This window comes from Saccopteryx leptura, chromosome 10 (assembly GCF_036850995.1).
Source record: "Saccopteryx leptura isolate mSacLep1 chromosome 10, mSacLep1_pri_phased_curated, whole genome shotgun sequence".
NCBI classification, from domain to species: Eukaryota; Metazoa; Chordata; class Mammalia; order Chiroptera; family Emballonuridae; genus Saccopteryx; species Saccopteryx leptura.
Genome location: NC_089512.1, coordinates 81,267,262 through 81,287,207, shown reverse-complemented (window position 1 = coordinate 81,287,207; position 19,946 = coordinate 81,267,262). Strand labels below are relative to the sequence as shown.

The window sequence follows — 19,946 nt, the reverse complement described above, 5'->3', positions numbered from 1 at the left end:
GGCTCCATTTTATCTAGTTCTTGTTCCACTAAATACAATAGTAATTTTTTAATTTGTCCCCCCATTTTTCTGTTTTCCTCTTATTCCTCTCATCATAACTCTTAGACAACCAACACCTAAAAGCAAATCATTTTATTCTTGACCCAAATTTTTTCCTTATTTGCTTTTTGTGGGTCCATACCTCCTTTTTTTTTCTTTTCTTTTTTCATTTTTTTTGCCCCTTTATTACTTTTCCTCAATTCAGGACCTCCATCACAGGCATTGTTTGTTATAATTCACAGTTCACCACAAGATTTACTCAAGAAACAGGGGAGAGGAGAGGAGAGTAAAAAAGGAGGGGGGGAATAATTTCCTTTTTAAAAAATTTTTATTTTATTTTTCATTATTTCATTATTACTTTTTTTAAAAAAAACAACTCTTTTTGATTTTTGATTTTTTTACTTTTTTAAACTTTTTATTATTTATTAAATCTCATTAATACTATCAACAAAACCACCCTCAGATGCCATTAAGGAAGAGAAAATTGAATATCATGGAAACAAAAGAAAGAGAGGTAACACAGCTAGATGAGGAAAAATCTATGGAGAAAAAATTTAATATATTGGAAACCTTGGAGCTAAATGACAGAGAATTCAAGGTAGAAATCCTAAAAATCCTCCGAGATATACAAGAAAACACAGAAAGGCAATTTAGGGAGCTCAGAAAACAACTCAATGAACACAAAGAATATATGTCCAAGGAAATTGAAACTATAAAAACAAATCAAACAGAGATGAAAAACTCAATTCACGAGCTGAAAAATGAAGTAACAAGCTTAACTAATAGAACAGGTCAGATAGAAGAGAGGATTAGTGAAATAGAAGACAAGCAACTTGAGGCACAACAGAGAGAAGAAGAAAGAGACTCAAAAATTAAAAAAAATGAGATAGCCCTACAAGAATTATCTAATTCCATCAAAAAGAATAACATAAGAACAATAGGTATATCAGAGGGAGAAGAGAGAGAAAATGGAATGGAGAACATACTCAAACAAATAATAGATGAGAACTTCCCAAGCCTGTGGAAAGAACTAAAGCCTCAAGTTCAAGAAGCAAACAGAAGTCCGAGTTTTCTTAACCCCAACAAACCTACTCCAAGGCATATCATAATGAAATTGACACAAACCAACAGCAAAGAAAAAATTCTCAAGGCAGCCAGGGAAAAGAAGAATACAACATATAAAGGAAAGCTCATTAGATTATCATCAGATTTCTCAGCAGAAACTCTACAAGCTAGAAGAGAGTGGACCCCAATATTTAAAGTCCTGAAAGAGAGGAACTTTCAGCCACGAATACTATACCCATCAAAGCTATCCTTCAAATATGAAGGAGAAATAAAAACATTCACAGATACAGAAAAGATGAGGGAATTTATCATCAGAAAACCCCCACTCCAGGAATTACTAAAAGGGGTTCTCAAATCAGATACAAAGAACAAAAAACAAACAAAGCCACAAGTAAAAGCTCCAAGAACAACACAATAAAACCAAATTTAAACTGTGACAACAACAAAAAGAAAGAGGAGGAGAAGATGGAGATTAACAGTAGCAAAGGACGATGGAGTGCAAAAGTACTCACAAAATAGTTCGCTACAATGAACAGGGTAGGGACCCTTTTCATTACTCAAAGGTAACCACCATTGAAAAAACCACCACAGAAGCACATGAGATAAAAAAGATAGCAACAGAGGAAAGATGTATGGATTACAACCAAATAAAAACAAAAGATAGAAAAACCAAAGAGAAGGATCAAACAAGACACAAAACTAACAGAAAGCAAGATATAAAATGGCAATAGGGAACTCACAAGTATCAACAATTACACTAAATGTAAACAGATTAAACTCACAATAAAAAGGCACAGAGTAGCAGAATGGATTAAAAAAGAAAATCCAACCGTATGCTGCCTACAGGAAACTCATCTAAGTAACAAGGATAAAAACAAATTCAAAGTGAAAGGCTGGAAAACAATACTCCAAGCAAATAACATCCAAAAAAAAGCAGGTGTAGCAATACTCATATCGGATAATGCTGACTACAAGACAGGAAAAGTACTCAGAGACAAAAATGGCCATTTCATAATGGCCAAGGGGACACTGAAACAAGAAGACATAACAATTCTTAATATATATGCACCAAACCAAGGAGCACCAAAATATATAAGACAGCTACTTATTGATCTTAAAACAAAAACTGACAAAAATACAATCATACTTGGAGACCTCAATATACCGCTGACGGCTCTAGATCGGTCATCCAAACAGAGAATCAACAAAGACATAGTGGCCTTAAACAAAACACTAGAGCACCTGGATATGATAGACATCTACAGGACATTTCATCCCAAAGTGACTGAGTATACATTTTTCTCCAGTGTACATGGATCCTTCTCAAGAATTGACCATATGTTGGGCCACAAAAACAACATCAGCAAATTCAGAAAAATTGAAGTTGTACCAAGCATATTTTCTGATCATAAAGCCTTGAAACTAGAATTCATCTGCAAAAAAGAGGAAAAAAATCCCACAAAAATGTGGAAACTAAACAACATACTTTTAAAAAATGAATGGGTCAAAGAAGAAATAAGTGCAGAGATCAAAAGATATATACAGACTAATGAAAATGACAATACGACATATCAGAATCTATGGGATGCAGCAAAAGCAGTGATAAGAGAGAAGTTCATATCACTTCAGGCATATATGAACAAACAAGAGAGAGCCCAAGTGAACCACTTAACTTCCCACCTTAAGGAACTAGAAAAAGAAGAACAAAGACAACCCAAAACAAGCCGAAGGAAGGAGATAATAAAAATCAGAGCAGAAATAAATGAATTAGAGCACAGAAAAACTATAGAAAAAATTAATAGAACAAGGAGCTGGTTCTTTGAAAAGATCAACAAAATTGACAAACCCTTGGCAAGACTTACCAAAGAAAAAAGAGAAAGAACTCATATAAACAAAATCCAAAATGAAAGAGGAGAAATCACCACGGACACCGTAGATATACATAGAATTATTGTAGAATACTATGAAAAACTTTATGCCACTAAATTCAACAACCTAGAAGAAATGGATAAATTCCTAGAACAATACAACTTTCCTAGACTGAGTCAAGAAGAAGCAGAAAGCCTAAACAGACCTATCAGTAGAGAAGAAATAGAAAAAACCATTAAAAACCTCCCCCAAAATAAAAGTCCAGGCCCTGATGGCTATACCAGTGAATTTTATCAAACATTCAAAGAAGACTTGGTTCCTATTCTACTCAAAGTCTTCCAAAAAATTGAAGAAGAAGCAATACTTCCAAACACATTTTATGAGGCCAACATTACCCTCATACCAAAACCAGGAAAGGATGGCACTAAAAAAGAAAACTACAGACCAATATCTCTAATGAATACACATGCTAAAATACTAAACAAAATACTAGCAAATCGAATACAACAACATATTAAAAAAATAATACATCATGATCAAGTGGGATTCATCCCAAAATCTCAAGGATGGTTCAACATACGTAAAACGGTTAACGTAATACACCATATCAACAAAACAAAGAACAAAAACCACATGATCTTATCAATAGACGCAGAAAAGGCTTTCGATAAAATACAACACAATTTTATGTTTAAGACTCTCAACAAAATGGGTATAGAAGGAAAATATCTCAACATGATAAAGGCCATATATGATAAACCATCAGCTAACATCATATTAAACGGCACTAAACTGAAGGCTTTCCCCCTTAAATCAGGAACAAGACAGGGTTGTCCACTCTCTCCACTCTTATTTAATGTGGTACTAGAGGTTCTAGCCAGAGCAATCAGACAAGACAAAGAAATAAAAGGCATCCATATCAGAAAAGAAGAAGTAAAGGTATCACTTTTTGCAGATTATATGATCCTATACATCGAAAACCCCAAAGAATCCACAAAAAGACTACTAGAAACAATAAGCCAATACAGTAAGGTCGCAGGATACAAAATTAACATACAGAAGTCAATAGCCTTTCTATATGCTAACAATGAAACAATTGAGAACGAACTCAAAAGAATAATCCCCTTCATGATTGCAACAAAAAAAATAAAATACTTAGGAATAAACATAACAAAGAATGTAAAGGACTTATATAATGAAAACTATAAACCATTGTTAAGGGAAATCGAAAAAGATATAATGAGATGGAAGAATATTCCTTGTTCTTGGCTAGGAAGAATAAATATAATCAAGATGGCTATATTACGCAAAGCAATATACAAATTTAATGCAATTCCCGTCAAACTTCCAATGACGTTTTTTAAAGAAATAGAGCAAAAAATCATCAGCTTTATATGGAACTATAAAAAACCCCTAATAGCCAAAGCAATCCTAAAGAAAAAGAATGAAGCTGGGGGCATTACAATACCTGACTTCAAACTATATTATAAGGCCATGACAATCAAAACAGCATGGTATTGGCAGAAAAATAGACACTCAGACCAATGGAACAGAATAGAAAGTCCAGAAATAAAACCACATATATATAGTCAAATAATTTTTGATAAAGGGGCCAAGAACACATAGTGGAGAAAAGAAAGCCTCTTCAATAAATGGTGCTGGGAAAACTGGAAAGCCACATGCAAAAGAATGAAACTGGACTACAGTCTCTCCCCCTGTACTAAAATTAACTCAAAATGGATCAAAGATCTAAACATAAGACCTGAAACAATTAAGTACATAGAAGAAGACATAGGTACTCAACTCATGGACCTGGGTTTTAAAGAGCATTTTATGAATTTGACTCCACAGGCAAGAGAAGTGAAGGCAAAAGTTAATGAATGGGACTACATCAGACTAAGAAGTTTTTGCTCAGCAAGAGATACTGATAACAACATAAACAGAAAGCCAACTAAATGGGAAATGATATTTTCAAACAACAGCTCAGATAAGGGCCTAATATCCAAAATATACAAAGAACTCATAAAACTCAATAACAAACAAACAAAGAATCCAATAAAAAAATGGGAAGAGGATAGGAACAGACACTTCTCCCAGGAAGAAATACAAATGGCCAACAGATATATGAAAAGATGCTCATCTTCTTTAGCTATTAGAGAAATGCAAATCAAAACGGCAATGAGATACCACCTCACACTTGTTCGATTAGCTATTATTAGCAAGACAGGTAATAGCAGATGTTCGAGAGGCTGTGGAGAAAAAGGAACCCTCATCCACTGTTGGTGGGAATTTAAAGTAGTACAACCATTATGGAAGAAAGTATGGTGGTTCCTCAAAAAACTGAAAATAGAACTACCTTATGACCCAGCAATCCCTCTACTGGGTATATACCCCAAAAACTCAGAAACATTGATACGTAAAGACACGTGCAGCCCCATGTTTATTGCAGCATTGTTCACAGTGGCCAGGACATGGAAACAACCAAAAACCCCGTCAATAGATGACTGGATAAAGAAGATGTGGCACATATACACTATGGAATACTACTCAGCCATAAGAAATGATGACATCGGAACATTTACAGCAAAATGGTGGGATCTTGATAACATGATACGAAGCGAAATAAGTAAATCATAAAAAACCAGGAACTGCATTATTCCATACGTAGTTGGGACATAAAAGTGAAACTAAGAGACATTGATAAGAGTGTGATGGTTACGGGGGGGAGGGGGGAATGGGAGAGGGAAAGGGGGAGGGGGAGGGGCACAAAGAAAACAAGATAGAAGGTGACAGAGGCCAATCTGACTTTGGGTGATGGGTATGCAACATAATTGAACGACAAGATAACCTGGACTTTTTATCTTTGAATATATGTATCCTGATTTATTGATGTCACCCCATTAAAAAAATAAAATTATATTAAAAAAAATGGATTGTTCCAGTGGACATATGCCAAGGAGTATAGAATTTTGGCTATTTTTGTGTTGTTTAAACTGTTTAACTGGATTATAAAAATCTTCTTCACATGGAGGTGGGTAAAATGTCCTTCCAGATATTATTCAGGTTAATGAAGATTAGACATGACCTTGGGATGAAATGAAAGAAAAGCACAGACTTGATTATTGCTGAATGAACACAGAAGTACAGAGAAATGAATGAATGGCAGCATTCTACTGATTCTAAGCTTCTGATGGTAGAGAAAAGTCACATACTAGAGCTCTGACAGACCTGTTGGCTCTATATGTCATATTGGAAAGAACAGGCATAGTATGAAGATATAGCTGTTTTAATTGTCTTTTTTTCTTTCCTGGTTGTCAGTAATTTTGGTTTGTCTCTTTGTGCATAGTTTTTGGGATTAAATTTTGAAAAAAATTGTAAAGGCTAATTTGAGGCTGTAGATGGTTTTATCTTTCTACAAAAAGGTTTAAGACAGTTTGCCATGGGCAGTTAACATAGGTGTAGGCAACTTAATCCAATCAGTGACTAGGGGATGAGTTTTTGTGTTTGTGAGACCTAAACTTTATAACCAGTTCAACCTCTGTAACTAGGGCGTTACTCTTTAGGGGTGTCCAGCAAGTCGGATCTCTTCCTTCTTGGTACGTTATTTTGTCTCTTTAGAAGGTATGATTTCTGAAACCTCTGCTCATATTCTCAGGCTGCCAGCAAAGGAAAAGGTAGGAATGTTGGAATCGCCCATTTTTCCTTTTGTTCTATCTTGTTGTCCATCCCCTGGACTTCTTACTGTCATGAAAACTTTCTGATGCCTTCAAACAAGTTTTAGTTTATTGCTGTGGACTGAATGTTTGTGTCCCTTCAAAATCCCCATGTTGAAGCCCCAGTTCCCCATGTGATGGTATTGAAGGAGGGGCCTTTGGGAGGGAATTGAGTTTAGATGCGGTCATGGGGATGGAGTCCCCATGATGGGATTGGTGCCCTAAAAGGGGATGAAGAGACCAAGCGCTTGTGCTCTGCACTGCCCCCCTACCCCTCCAGCCCCACCCTTTTATTCCCCACCATGTGAAGAGACAGAGGAAAGCTGGTTGTCTGAAGGCAGGAAGAGGGCGTTCACCAGACACTGTGTCTGCTGGTACCTTGATCTTTAATTTCATAGCCTCCAGAATTGTGAGAAAAATAAATGTGTTTAAACCACTCAGTCAGTGGTATTCTGTTAAAGCAGCTTGAGCTCACAAAGACAGATTTTTTTAAGGGGGGGTGGCTTTTCAGTTGTTCTCAACAAAAGGTTTGCTCTTTACCAAATTAGTCCACCATTATTGGAGGTTGAAATCCCCTGAAGGCTTTTAACAAGTGACACGATACATTATATCTTTAAGGGTTCACTCTGGCAGTAGTATTGAAAGAAGATTGGGGGTAGGGCATTGGGCAATGGCTGAAGCAGGCAGAGCAGCTGTTAGGCTGTATCCTGAGACAATGAGAGCAGACAGTGGTGAGAACAGTGAACTCAGAGCAGAGTGGTCAAATTGTGGACATACTGAGGGTAAAGCCTTCAGGAGTTCCTGACAGTCTGATAGTGGGCTGAGAAAAAAGGGGAGGACCAAGGTTGTTTTGGAGTTTTCTGGCCTCAGCAACCAGAAGGATGGGTTTGCCATCCAATGAGTTGGGGGAGACCATGTTTGGAGAAAGCCTGTGAATTGAACTGGTTTAGTGAATTTTGAATGTTTACATTTGACAAATTAATCCTTTCAAACTTCCCAAATGGCAAATGCAATGTAATTGGGCTATTCATCAAAAAATATATTAAATTTATTCTTTAAAAAGTAATTCACCACACACTGCAAATGAGATGGTTCAGTAACGTGGATTCATTTTGAAGATGAAGGATGGCTGTCCTCTTCACTGGAGGCGTGAGTGTCCCTGTGAATGTGTGTCTCACCCTGCCAAGAGACCAGAAGAGTGCCTTGTGATCATGAGGCCCAGCTGATGGCTCTTCTGCCTCTGCCATGCCAGCCCCTGAATCTATTTTACTTGATTATCGATATAAAAAAGCCTTGTCATATTCTGTTCTGGAGACAAAAGAGCTATAGACTTTACAGGAGAACCCTACCTCCCCCCCAAAAAAACCCCCAGTTACTTCAGAAAAGATAATTTTTTTTTAAGTGAGAGGTGGGAGGCAGGGAGGTAGGGAGGCAGGGAGGCAGAGAGGCAGAGAGACAGACTTCCACTTGTGCCCCGACCAGGATCCACCCAACAAGCCCCCTTCAAGGCGATGCTCTGCCCATCTGAGGCTGCTGTTTCATTGCTGAGTAACCAAGCTGTTTCAGAGCCTGAAGCAAGGCTATGGAGCCATCCTTAGTGCCCAGGCCAACTTTCTTGAACCATTTGATCCATGGCTGTGGGAGGGAGAGGGAGAGGGAGAGAGAGAGAGAGGAGGAGAAGAGGTAGAAAAGCAGTTGGTCACTTCTACTGTGTGCCTTGACGGGTAATTGAACCCGGGGTTTCCACATGCCAGACCGGTGCTCTACTGCTGAGCCAACTGGCCAGGGCAAGATAAGTTTTTAAAAATTTCTTTTCTCAGATATTAGAGTATAGTCTAATATTATAGTAGAGTATAATATCAGTTATAGTCTTCATTTTGTAAGTGGTAGGAGAAGGGAACAGGGATGAAGGGGCAAAGGTTGATTCTCATGATCCCAGAACCCAGCTTGATTCTTTTTATTAGTTGTGAAGCTAAAAGTTAAATCTTCCAATATCACATTCTTTTATATTTTCACTCCTCTGAACATGTGAGTTTAATTCAAGATAAGAAATATTTTGGGTCCTATTATACTTACCTGCTCTCTGTTGTGTTATGAATTGGAGGGTGAACTTCAGAACAGTTGGAGGACTGATTATAAATGATCTTTTAGTGCCAACAAAAAGGTGGTAGTTGAGGAACACCAGGGGAATAGGAAGAGTATAAAGGATGCTTTGTGAAGAAGAAACAGATTCTTAAAATGATACCTGTAAAACATTTCTAACATTTTTCCTTAACAAAATATGTAGATAATAAGAAGAAATGTTTTTAGTATGCAAACATATCAATAACTTTAAAATATATTTAGGTATTTGTAGTGAATTCTCATGGATTATAAAAAAATTCTGTGGACTCTTTTTTTTCATATAAGATGCAACAGATAAACAGAAAAAATATTTTTCAAGCCACAGCCATGGAATTAATGCTGAGCAGGAAAGCAAGGTGTCATGATGAACACTTCCCTCTGTTACGAAGCAATATGGGCTTTGGTTATCCCAGAACAATTGCTGGTCAGTAGTGCTGCCCACAGTCAGGTCATGAGATCTGACATCAGCCAGGCCTGAAAGATCGCGCATTATCACTCAGGAGAGTTCTTCAACCTGCTTGTGCCTCAGTTTCCTAATTTATAAAGTGGACTAATGGCTACTTCAAAGAGCTGTTATGAGAATTAAATGGGAAAATGTATCCATACGGTTCAGTGCGATACTTGGCAACACAGTAAGAGCTCAATAAATGGCTGTAGTGAGGACAATAAAGATGAGGACAATGGCCAAGACAGTCATTTTTATCAAGAGTGAAGCTTTGAGGAGAGTCATAGTCCAAAGCCTCCTCGAATGAATCATTAGATTAAAGGACAATTTTGACTTTGACATCTAATCTGATGGCAGCTGTAAAATTCCGGTGGCTAGAAGTGCTATAGGAGAACTACAGGAGTGCATTTTAAAAATTGCTGAGTCTTGCATATAAACCTGAAGCAGGGACTGTTAGGATAATAATGTGGATGCTGTTTATAGAGTGTGAACATGTGGCTGAGTGACACCAGAACCTCCAATGGCCTAGGAGTCGTCAAGAAACGCTTTCAATGTCCTTTGTCGCTTCAGGTGGTAAACATGTTAACTTTCAGAAAGCATTATAAGAAACTGATTGTACACACTGTGTTGGAGGCTGCGCACAACTTTTTTACAGCTTGGTATTGGAAATGGAAATAAAACCTGGATGGTGCTAGGATTAATTGAAGAGTGAAGAAAGTAAGAAGAAAAACTGCTTCTCACCCTAACGGGTTTATAACACCCAACTCACATGGCAGAAAAGCTGCAGTGAAAACAGCTACTGAGGGGGACTGTGAATTTCTTTCCACTTGTCAGTTGTTGAAGGCAGCAAACACCATGGAAAAGGATGGAAAATCCTGGTTGGTATTTCTGTGGTAGACTCTTCTGTATCTGTGACTTGTGATTAAGTTCTAGATAGAATGTTGGGGAGAAACTTTTGCAGAGGATGGATGATGTTCTGAACAGCAAATACAGGCAAAACTAAACACAATTATTACCCTAACTTCTTAACAGAATCTTATCCAATTATTAGAAAATCTCATTAATTTAGCCCAGGGCTAGTCAACCTTTTTATATCTACCACCCACTTTTGTATCTCTGTTAGTAGTAAAATTTTCTAACAGCTCACTGGTTCCACAGTAATGGTGATTTATAAAGTAGGGAAGTAACTTTACTTTATAAAATTTATAAAGCAGAGTTACAGCAACTTAAAGCATATAATAATAATTACTTACCAAGTATTTTATGTCAGATTTTCACTAAGTTTGGCAGAATAAATCTTTATAAAACAACTTACTATAGTTAAATCTATTCTTTTATTTATACTTTGGTTGCTCAGCTGCTGTCCACCATGAAAGCTGGAACGCCCACCAGTGGGCAGTAGGGACCAGGTTGACTACCACTGATTTAGTTGATGGAGAAGAGCGCCAGGCTGAAAAGTTATAAAGTCTGGATTACAGATTCTGTTTAAACATATAGTTTAATAATATCAAATACTTTTCATATGCCCCAAGATAAAATCAGTATTAATAGATAAAATAAGGTGAACTAGAGACTGCTGAAATAATTTTACACTACCATGAAGAATAAAAGTAGAAACCTTTACCAGACATGAGCTGCTAGGCCCGGCATTGATCATTTCTGAAACCCTTGTTTTGAAAAGCTATTGTTGATTTGGTCTTTGCTCAGGAGTAAGGCTCTGAAAAGTCATAGTGGAGCCAATTATTCAACCATTCAGGGTAGACCTGGGTCATTACAAATAATAAATAAATACAGTTCTAAAGAATCTCTGGAGTGTTCATTTTCCAGCTACATGGCCCCACATGTTAAATCTGTAATCACTGTTGGTCATGTTTCCCCAATTTTTAGAAAATTGTTAGTTTTCTTGATGAGTTATTGCACGAAACTGATGCTTCGTTCTTTTAGAGTAAAGATAGAACATTTTTAAAGCTTAGTTTTATTGCAAAATATGAAATTCTAACTTAGGTACATAAAAGTATAAATATACCCCTCACACTTTTCAGAAATATGCCATAGCTGCAGTGTATCACCAGAGGGCCAAGTCTGAAAGCTGCTGGTCCACCAGGCTCAGGCATAAGTAACAACCACAGTAGTGAACATTTACTGAGTGCTTGCTGTGTGTTCAGTGTTTTTTCGTGGGTCGTTCATTTATCTAGATCTTGGATATGTCTCTAAGTTCTCCAGATTGCTAGGGTCAAATTGTCCTTTAAGATTTTGGAAAAAAAAAGATTAAGCTAGGTCTCACTCCACAGGTCATTGTCACCCCATCTGCAGTCTGTACAGACTCTTGGACAGGGGCCTAAGGTCCTCCAAGTCCCCTCTGACTTGGTCATTGCCTTAATGGGTTTTGACTTCCACTCTTAAATTTCCTTCCTTCTCTTTCCCTCTCTTTTCTGCACGTGGCATTCCACTGTACAGCAATTGTCTTAACTCCGTCACAGCCCAAAGCACCTCTCATTCAGTGCTGTGTGAAAAATACCTTTACAAAAGGTTTATGGCTCTGAAGGGAGTGATTTAAGCAGTGTGTCTCTTGCAGTCTATTTAGAAATATGCCCTAGATACCGGAAAATTGAAAGCCACTGCTCTATACTTTTTCTCAGATTGGAAAAAATGATATTTTTATGTGGAAGAAAAATAGATCTAACTCACTAAGAACTACTATAAGTGGGATGACTCTAACTTCCTAACTGTATTTGACTTAATGATAGGTTACAAGTGGTTTTGTGAACTGATGAATTCTAGTTACAGAACACATACTCAGACATATGCACACACTAATTTCAATAGCTGAAGACAGTGGTGGCTCACAGGATTTTCACACTCTCACTTGATCAGCCTTCTTCCCTTTAATAATTTAGAGCTGGAACCTAGATATGTTCATTAATATAAAATATAATCTGACACCCTGGAAGGGAAATGAGTCGTTTCACTTGAACTATTTATAGGACAGAATCAAGAAAGCAAAGCAAAACAAGTCATGATTTCCATTCTAGTAATCATCACCCACATGGGGCTAAAGCAAGTTGTCAGAACATTATTGGATTACTAAGAGATGAAATCCATCAAGTGAGAATTTGTTGACTAAAACTGTCAAATGTCATTGACACCATATGCCCCTGGGAATCTTCACTGTTCATTCTGGCACCCTGGGCAGTAAAAGCAGAGGTAAAACAGTAAATGAGAATGGCTTAGGCCAGAGGGTCTTAGCCTTGCTGCTTTTAAACATTATGATGCCCAGGTCACAGCCCAGCCGAGTGGAGGTAGACCTCCCCAGGGTGGAGACCCCTTCAGCAGCATTTTGTAGAGACCTCAGATAAATCTGGCAAGATTGAGTTTTCAGATGAGACTGAAAGTAACAATTTGTGGAACATGGAAAAGGATCTCAAAAATTATAAGAGAAATGCAAACACTGATATCCCTTATTAATTAAGGTTACAGACTTTACCAGGTATAATGTATTTTCTTATTAGAGCATATTATAACAGAAATCTCTGGAATTAATTCTTTTTCTGTTTATCTGGACTTTGAAACATCTCATAGGTTGTTATGTTTGGCTAACAAATGGAGCCATCATTTTTTATGTAAAAAAAAAATTTTTTTTGGATAATAGCAGATGTTCTTGTAAAGTACATGATCTAAAAGGATTAAAATCTTTTGAAATAAGTGAATTGAAAGATATTATAAGTTCATTGTCCATACCTAGATGAATTTTAGAAATATTTATATATAAAAAGTCAAAAGAAACACAAGTATCATGGAAAAAAAGATATACTGCTTATTAGATAGAATTAGCCCATAAGAGAATACTATCAATTTCTTTGACCAACCAAAAGGTTTAGAAAGAACTGACTTGGCTAAAAGGTTTGTAAGTTTTCAGGGTTTGAAATGTCTGAATCTCTTTTGCATGTGGAAAGAAAAAAGAAAGGTTAAAATTTTGATTGATTTTTTTTTTTTTTTTTTTTTTTTACAGACAGAGAGAGAGAGAGAGAGAGTCAGAGAGAGGCATAGATAGGGACAGACAGACAGGAACAGAAAGAGATGAGAAGCATCAATCATCAGTTTTTTGTTGCGACACCTTAGTTGTTCATTGATTGCTTTCTCATATGTGCCTTGACCATGGGCCTTCAGCAGACCAAGTAACCCCTTACTTGAGCCAGCGACCTTGGGTCCAACCGGTGAGCTTTGCTCAAACCTGATGAGCCCACGCTCAAACTGGTGACCTTGGGGTCTCGAACCTGGGTCTCCAGCATCCCAGTCTGAAGCTCTATCCACTGTGCCACCACCTGGTCAGGCTGATTTTTTAAAATTTGGATAATTTTATGTTTAGGAAGCCATAAAGCAAATCTGGTGATGGTTTTAATCCCAAAACATGGTTTATTCATAGATTATTGAAACTCCATAATTAATAGAAATTGCATTTAAAAAATGGCATATTATCAGAAATGAAGAGTAATTTTCCCTCCTGGACTTCTGAAGCCAAACACCCCTAAGAGATTGTACTTATCTCAATTATTAATGTCTGAGGGAGCACCCTTCCTGCCCCGTGCCTTTGGAAGTATCCTTTACAGCAACTTAAAGATACAGTAGCCCCGCCCCCTTATCTGCAACTTCACTTTCCTTCCACACTCTCAGTTACTTATGGTCAACCACAGTCCCAAAACTACTAAATGGAAAAGTCCAGTAAAAAAAAAAAAATCCAATAAACAATTCATAAGTTTTCAATGCGTACCATTCTCAGTAGAAGCATGAAATCTGGCTCTATCCTGCTCGGGATGTGAACCATCCTCTGTGCAGCGTCTCCATGCTGTGAATGCTCTCTGCCAGTTAGTTGCTTAGTAGCCATCTTGGTTATCAGAGCAACCATCAGAGCATGGCAGTGTTTGTGTCCAAACAATCCTTATTTCATTTAATGCCACATTCACATAACTTATTGCAGTATATTGTTATAACTATTCTATTTTACTATTAGTTATTATTACTAATCCCTTCTGTGCCTAACTTATAAATTAAACTTTATCATAGGTATATATGCATAGGAAAATACCTGTATCCAGGGCTTGGTATTATCTGTGGTTTCAGGCATCAGATTGGAGGTCCTGGAACATATCTCCCTTGGAAGGAGTACTGTTCTAATTTCTCCTGATCCACAGGTTAAAATATTGGCAATGCTCATTATTATCAGGAACAAGTTTATGTGCTTAAATCTTGCCAGGTTCAGCATAAACATTGACAATGATAAGCGAGCTGATAAAAACCAATCAATACCATTTCCCACACTTCGCTTCTGTAATGTTGCGCAGGATTACAGGTGATTAACTACGGAAGAATATGTCAGCAGTAAAAATGAGTGTTATCTGCGGCCCATGTTTATTGGTTATTTAATTCTTGTAAGTCAAATTATTTTGACTTAATGTGATTTTAAATGATATTAAAATACCCAAACCTAAAGCAAAATATTCATCAAAATGTAAAGTTCCAATATTCATGAGAAATGAACTTGAATTTAGATCTATCCTTTGTCATATGTTAACCTTATTACCTACAGTTATAAGTTTGTATAATTTAAGATCAGAGAAAGAAGATTCTTCATCTTAGGTGACCAAGGCCTCTGACTTAAGAAGTTTTCAGCTTCAGCATACTTTGTTTTAGGTAAAAAAGGTCTGTGAGGCCCTGGCCAGTTGGCTCAGCGATAGAGCATTGGCTGGGTATGTAGATGTCCCGGGTTCAATTCCTGGTCAGGGCACACAGGAGAAGCACCCATCTTCTTCTCCACCCCTCCTCCTCTTATCCCTTTCTCTCTCTCTCCTCCTTCTTCTCCCCTCCTGCAGCCATGGCTCGATTGGAGTGAGCTGGCCCTGGGCACTGAGGATGGCTCCATGGCCTCCCCCTCAGGTGCTAAAAAATGGCTCCTGTTGCAATGGAGCAACACCCCAGATGGGCAGAACATTACCCCCTAGTGGGCTTGCCGGGTGGATCTCGGTTGGGGTGCATGCAGGAGTCTGTCTTGGTCTTCCTTCTTCTCACTAAAAAAAAAGGGGGGTCTCTGAAATATCTGGGTAAAACAAAAATAAAAAGCAAAACACCTACCACCACCACCAAACAGTACATGCACAACCTGGGGAGACACATTTCTGGGAATCCTAGTGCAGTAAGGTCTCTCAGGGATTGCAGTCTACTTCTCCTTCAGGTTCCCTCTGCAGGTCAGTCTACTAGAGCATGGAGAACTTCTCCAGTAAAGACAAATGACTATTTGTGCTGCTCCAGTGTTTTCCAACATTGCTGGATTATGGGTTTCTTGCCACTCCCATTAAATTGATTGACCCTGAATAGAATTTCTGTTTCTTTGAACACACATTGGGAAATGCTGACCTTTGACATGGAAGGCTGACAATGGAGGGAAGACTGCACAGAGCAAAAGAGAAGGAAACACTGAGAACCAGGGAACCCAAATTCTGTTGGGTCCTTTGGTGCCCACTGTCCAGTGTTTGTGATGTCATCTTGATTGACATGAGGAATCATAGATCACATTCTCCCCTGTGCAACATAGTGCCTGTAGACAATTAACTTCCCAAACTGAACCTCTTATCTCAGTTGTAAAAGCAGAGTTTAAAGAATTGATCTTGATTGTTCTTTCTAGGCACAATTAGATGATTCTGTCTCAACTATATGATGGAACAAAAGAGAAAATTGGATTTGCTCGACAAGAATTCTTTATAACCAACTTTTTTAGAATGTAAAATAAATGATGTTTGAAATAAAAATCAAGTGGATAGGTAATTCTTAATCCTCATTATTCTGGTCATTTTGATTGAAAATTCAGAGTTACAGGTTGCAACCTGGAATAAAGTTGGTTTCAGCACTATACTTGCTGTCATTAAATACTTAAAAAATGTCCAGAACTTTTCAGCATCTAGATCTTTAATTAAAGCCAAGAGGCAACTTTAAAATTGGTTCTTTTAATTAATTGTCCTTTAGGTTGTACAATCCGTGACTACACTGTACTTGGTCACTAATCATAGTTTGCATTTTAAAAAAATCAAGATGAGGTTGAAATAATTGATTTAAATGAAGCTAATCTAAAATATAGAAAAATACAATAGAGAAAATTATTTTGCAAAAGTGTCTATATTGTGCATATGTCAGTGTTTTCCTTTAATAGAAAAGAAAATTAAATTAATTGAAGAGAGAAGGTATAATTGCCAGGGAAGATAAATCATTGATCTGATGTCTCCTATCAGCTTGCAGTTTTTCCCCATAGTTTCCATTACCTGGGCTCTGTAATTAAATACACTAGAGATGGAAAACATCAAGTTACTTGCAAGTTGCACCCCAAATTATATATATAAAACAAAAAAATGATCAGTCCTAAAGTTGATAACAAGTTAACTTAAAATGTATTTCCATATCAAATCTAACTATTTATTTCAGGATCCATTTGTAAGTCACTTTCAGGTACAATTTTCAGTACACATTTGATTAGAAAAGCAGCAAAGTCTTGATAATGGAAACTAATAACAACAGGCTCCTCCCTATTGAGACGTGCCATTAGGCGAAACTTCTGCCCTCTCATCACATGGGCTGTATCTAATCTATAGCAACAGTTCTCCACCATGACTACATATTAGATTGGCCAGAGGAGGCTTTAAAATGTTCTGATGTTCAGGTTGCACCTGAGATGAATCAAATCAGATTTTCAGGGGGTGGAACCTAGGCATTAGTATTTTTATAAATTTCCCAAGATTCTATTATACAGCAAAATTTGATAACTAGTGAAGCAGAATAGCCTAGTCAATCCATTTTCAAGCAGACTTGCTGTACTATTTTGGTTTAAAATTGGAGTGGGAAGCACACCTGTTTCTCTCTTTCAACTCTTCTGTAGAAATCTCAACAGAAATGAAATGTGAAAGGTAGATCATACAACCTTGTGGTAGATGTCTTATGAGTTTTTACTTGTTTCACAAGAAACTTCTTGGCCACCGTCCTCCCCTATCCACAGTGAAAGCTTCTCATGGCCATTGGACTAAACTGGGCCATCTGGAATCCCAAGTCTGAATTTCTGAATTGAAATTGAGAGCTAATATTTCTGCACTGTAGGGTGTGTGGGACTATGGAATGACTGAATGTTCTGGCAGGTGAGCTGAGTGAGAAAGCTATGGGGGAAGAGAGAGAAAAAGGGAGAGGAGAGATGTACAAAATGAATCAGAGGGAGTTATGCACCTGGATTCCCAGTGTAGACATCTGTCATTGCTGCCTGCCTGGCATCCCTCTCCATTTTGTTAATAGCATCCTGTTCTCTGTCAGGGACTATCTCACTCCCACTCCATATGGGGTGGGATAAGTGACAAGTCAAGCCTACTAGCCTCTTGCTACTCCTAGAGCACACACTCAAGGCAGAAAAGGCATCACCATCATTTTGATGACTTTCATCACAAAAAATTGTTGGTTCCTGCTACAGGTTCCCTGGAGCTGCCTTAATTCCTGTACATCCTGGGATCTGATCGTTCAACAAGTCTTTGAATTCTGGGATCAAGGGTGTATGTTGATAGTAATTCAGTTTTCTATAGTTTGTTGTTTTTTTTTTGTCCTGGTTGGAATCCATCTGGAGACTTTGCAGTATTCTATTTGGGGGTTCATGAGGCACTCTTGTCCTTAAGTTTTTCTTAGCTTATGATATTTTTGATGATTGTAACTACACATCTTAACTAGTACAAACTTTTAATTGACTCCTGTTTATGTGACTGTTCCTGAGACTTAACAAAGCAGGAACAAGGCTTTCTGAGCCCTACTCTAACCTTCAAGGTCATAATCAAGATAACCCAACTATTTTATCATTTGGCATGCTTTCTGAAGCTTCAGTGATTTATTTGCACTTTGTAAGTATAAACATCTTGGAGAAAAATTCATAACAAAGATATATTCTGTGAACAATAAGATTAAAAGCTTATCATATACAAACATGGTTCTAAATAATATATGTTCCTTTGAATAGGAGCCCAAACTTACTCCTGAAAAAAGGAGCTCTTGTATCCTCTATCAAACATTAAATCAAATTATAGTACTATGGTTAAACCCAACTGTACACCAATAATTTTTCATTTCCAATGGTACTCTTCTTTATTAAAAAATCTTTTTTTAAATAAGAAAATATGCCAGCTAATATAATAAGTACTTCCTTGAGATCTGAATCAATATACTTGGCACACTATTCAAGGCCATCTACTCAGATTCAGGAAGCACAGAGTTCCTCCTTGTGATGCAGCAAGAAGAGGGACAGTGACATAACCTTGAGAATCAAAGGAAGCCTCCTGGATTTCTGTAGACCCGAGTCCCAGAAGTAGTGAGCTGTCTGGGTGTTCAGTGGATGATTTCTCATTAAATCTGGATCCTTGGAGCTATGTTTGGATCACATATTAAAATTTAGAGATAATAGGTAAAAAAAAATAGCAAAGTACAGTGCTAAGCAACTTAAGTGGTTAACAATGTGATCTTAGGCAAACTCTGGATGAACTACAATGAAATGGAAACTGTGAGGCCAGTGCCAAAAACTGTGATCATAAAGTCTGACAGTTCACAGTGTTTCCTTTTCTAAGAGTCTAAGAGAAGATAACTGTCACTTAGGAATATTCTGATAAAGAAAGTGGGGTAAATAAAAAGAAGCTGTTTAAAAGGTATTCTTCTGACCATCATACTTTATTTTTAACACAAATAGGTAATAAAATAAAAGATACCCAGATATCTTTTACATGAGAATACATTTTCTGTATACCAAGCCATCATTTACAGATTAACACTGCAATAATTTTGATTTAATAACTCTTTAATTTGTTTACATAAAATTATATAAAATGAAATTATATATAGGATGAGAACCAAAAAATAAGAACCAATTCAGAGTCCTAAAATCTTGTTCTGTATATTAATTCCTTCACAGTTCCCAAACATCATACACATCTATAAAAAGAATGTAGGTATTATTAACAATGAATATTATTTACAAAAGAAATTCACTTTTCTCAATTACTTTTGATTCTGCAGGCCTGCCCAACACACACGTTGTGGTGTCAGCAGATCAGACTGCTGTCCTGCTCCACTAGGGGCGGGATCACACCAACTCGTAGTATTTCCCAGTCTGAGGATCAAAGTAACAGTTCAGACAAGGGTCATACAGAAGAGTCAGCACTTCCTCGTCCTCTTCCACACTCAGGTCTTCCTCACCTGTGAGAAGGGGAACCATATACAGGTTAGCTACTGGCCTGGCCTGAAATTCTAAACTGCAACATCAGAAGGGCAATGAAACAGGAATGACCATCTCTTCCAGGAGATGTTCTTTATGTGGGCAGAATGCCGATGATGGAGTGGAGGAGTGCTGCAGATGTGATGAGACTATGCAGAGTAGGAGAGAAGAGACAACAGAGTCTGCTTCAGTATAAAGGATAAGGAAACTGAGGTGAAGAGCTCGCCGGAGGGTAAAGGGAGGGGACCAAAGGTCCAAGAGTTATGTTAATTAGGGTTAGGAAGACTTCAGCTGGATTCAAAGCTTAAAGATCAGTTTTGGACGTCTTCATGGGCCAGAGTTGTACAAATGCAAAACAATGTGAATGGGATGACATAATAAAGAACTCAATTCCCATTCCTATATCCTAAAGAGACCA

General features: G+C 37.5%; 1 protein-coding gene across 9 annotated transcripts in view; it reads right to left on the bottom strand.

Annotated features, from left to right (window-relative positions):
* Nucleotides 1-18,965: 18,965 nt before the first annotated feature.
* The window catches only part of CFAP20DC (CFAP20 domain containing), a 401,527-nt gene continuing 400,546 nt past the window's right edge, over nt 18,966-19,946 (bottom strand). For all 9 annotated transcript variants that reach the window (XM_066351161.1, XM_066351160.1, XM_066351167.1 and 6 more), the window contains one exon: nt 18,966-19,509. In XM_066351161.1, coding sequence (XP_066207258.1) covers nt 19,397-19,509 — 113 coding nt within the window. In that variant the 3' untranslated portion in view covers nt 18,966-19,396. The remainder of the gene's footprint in view (nt 19,510-19,946) is intronic.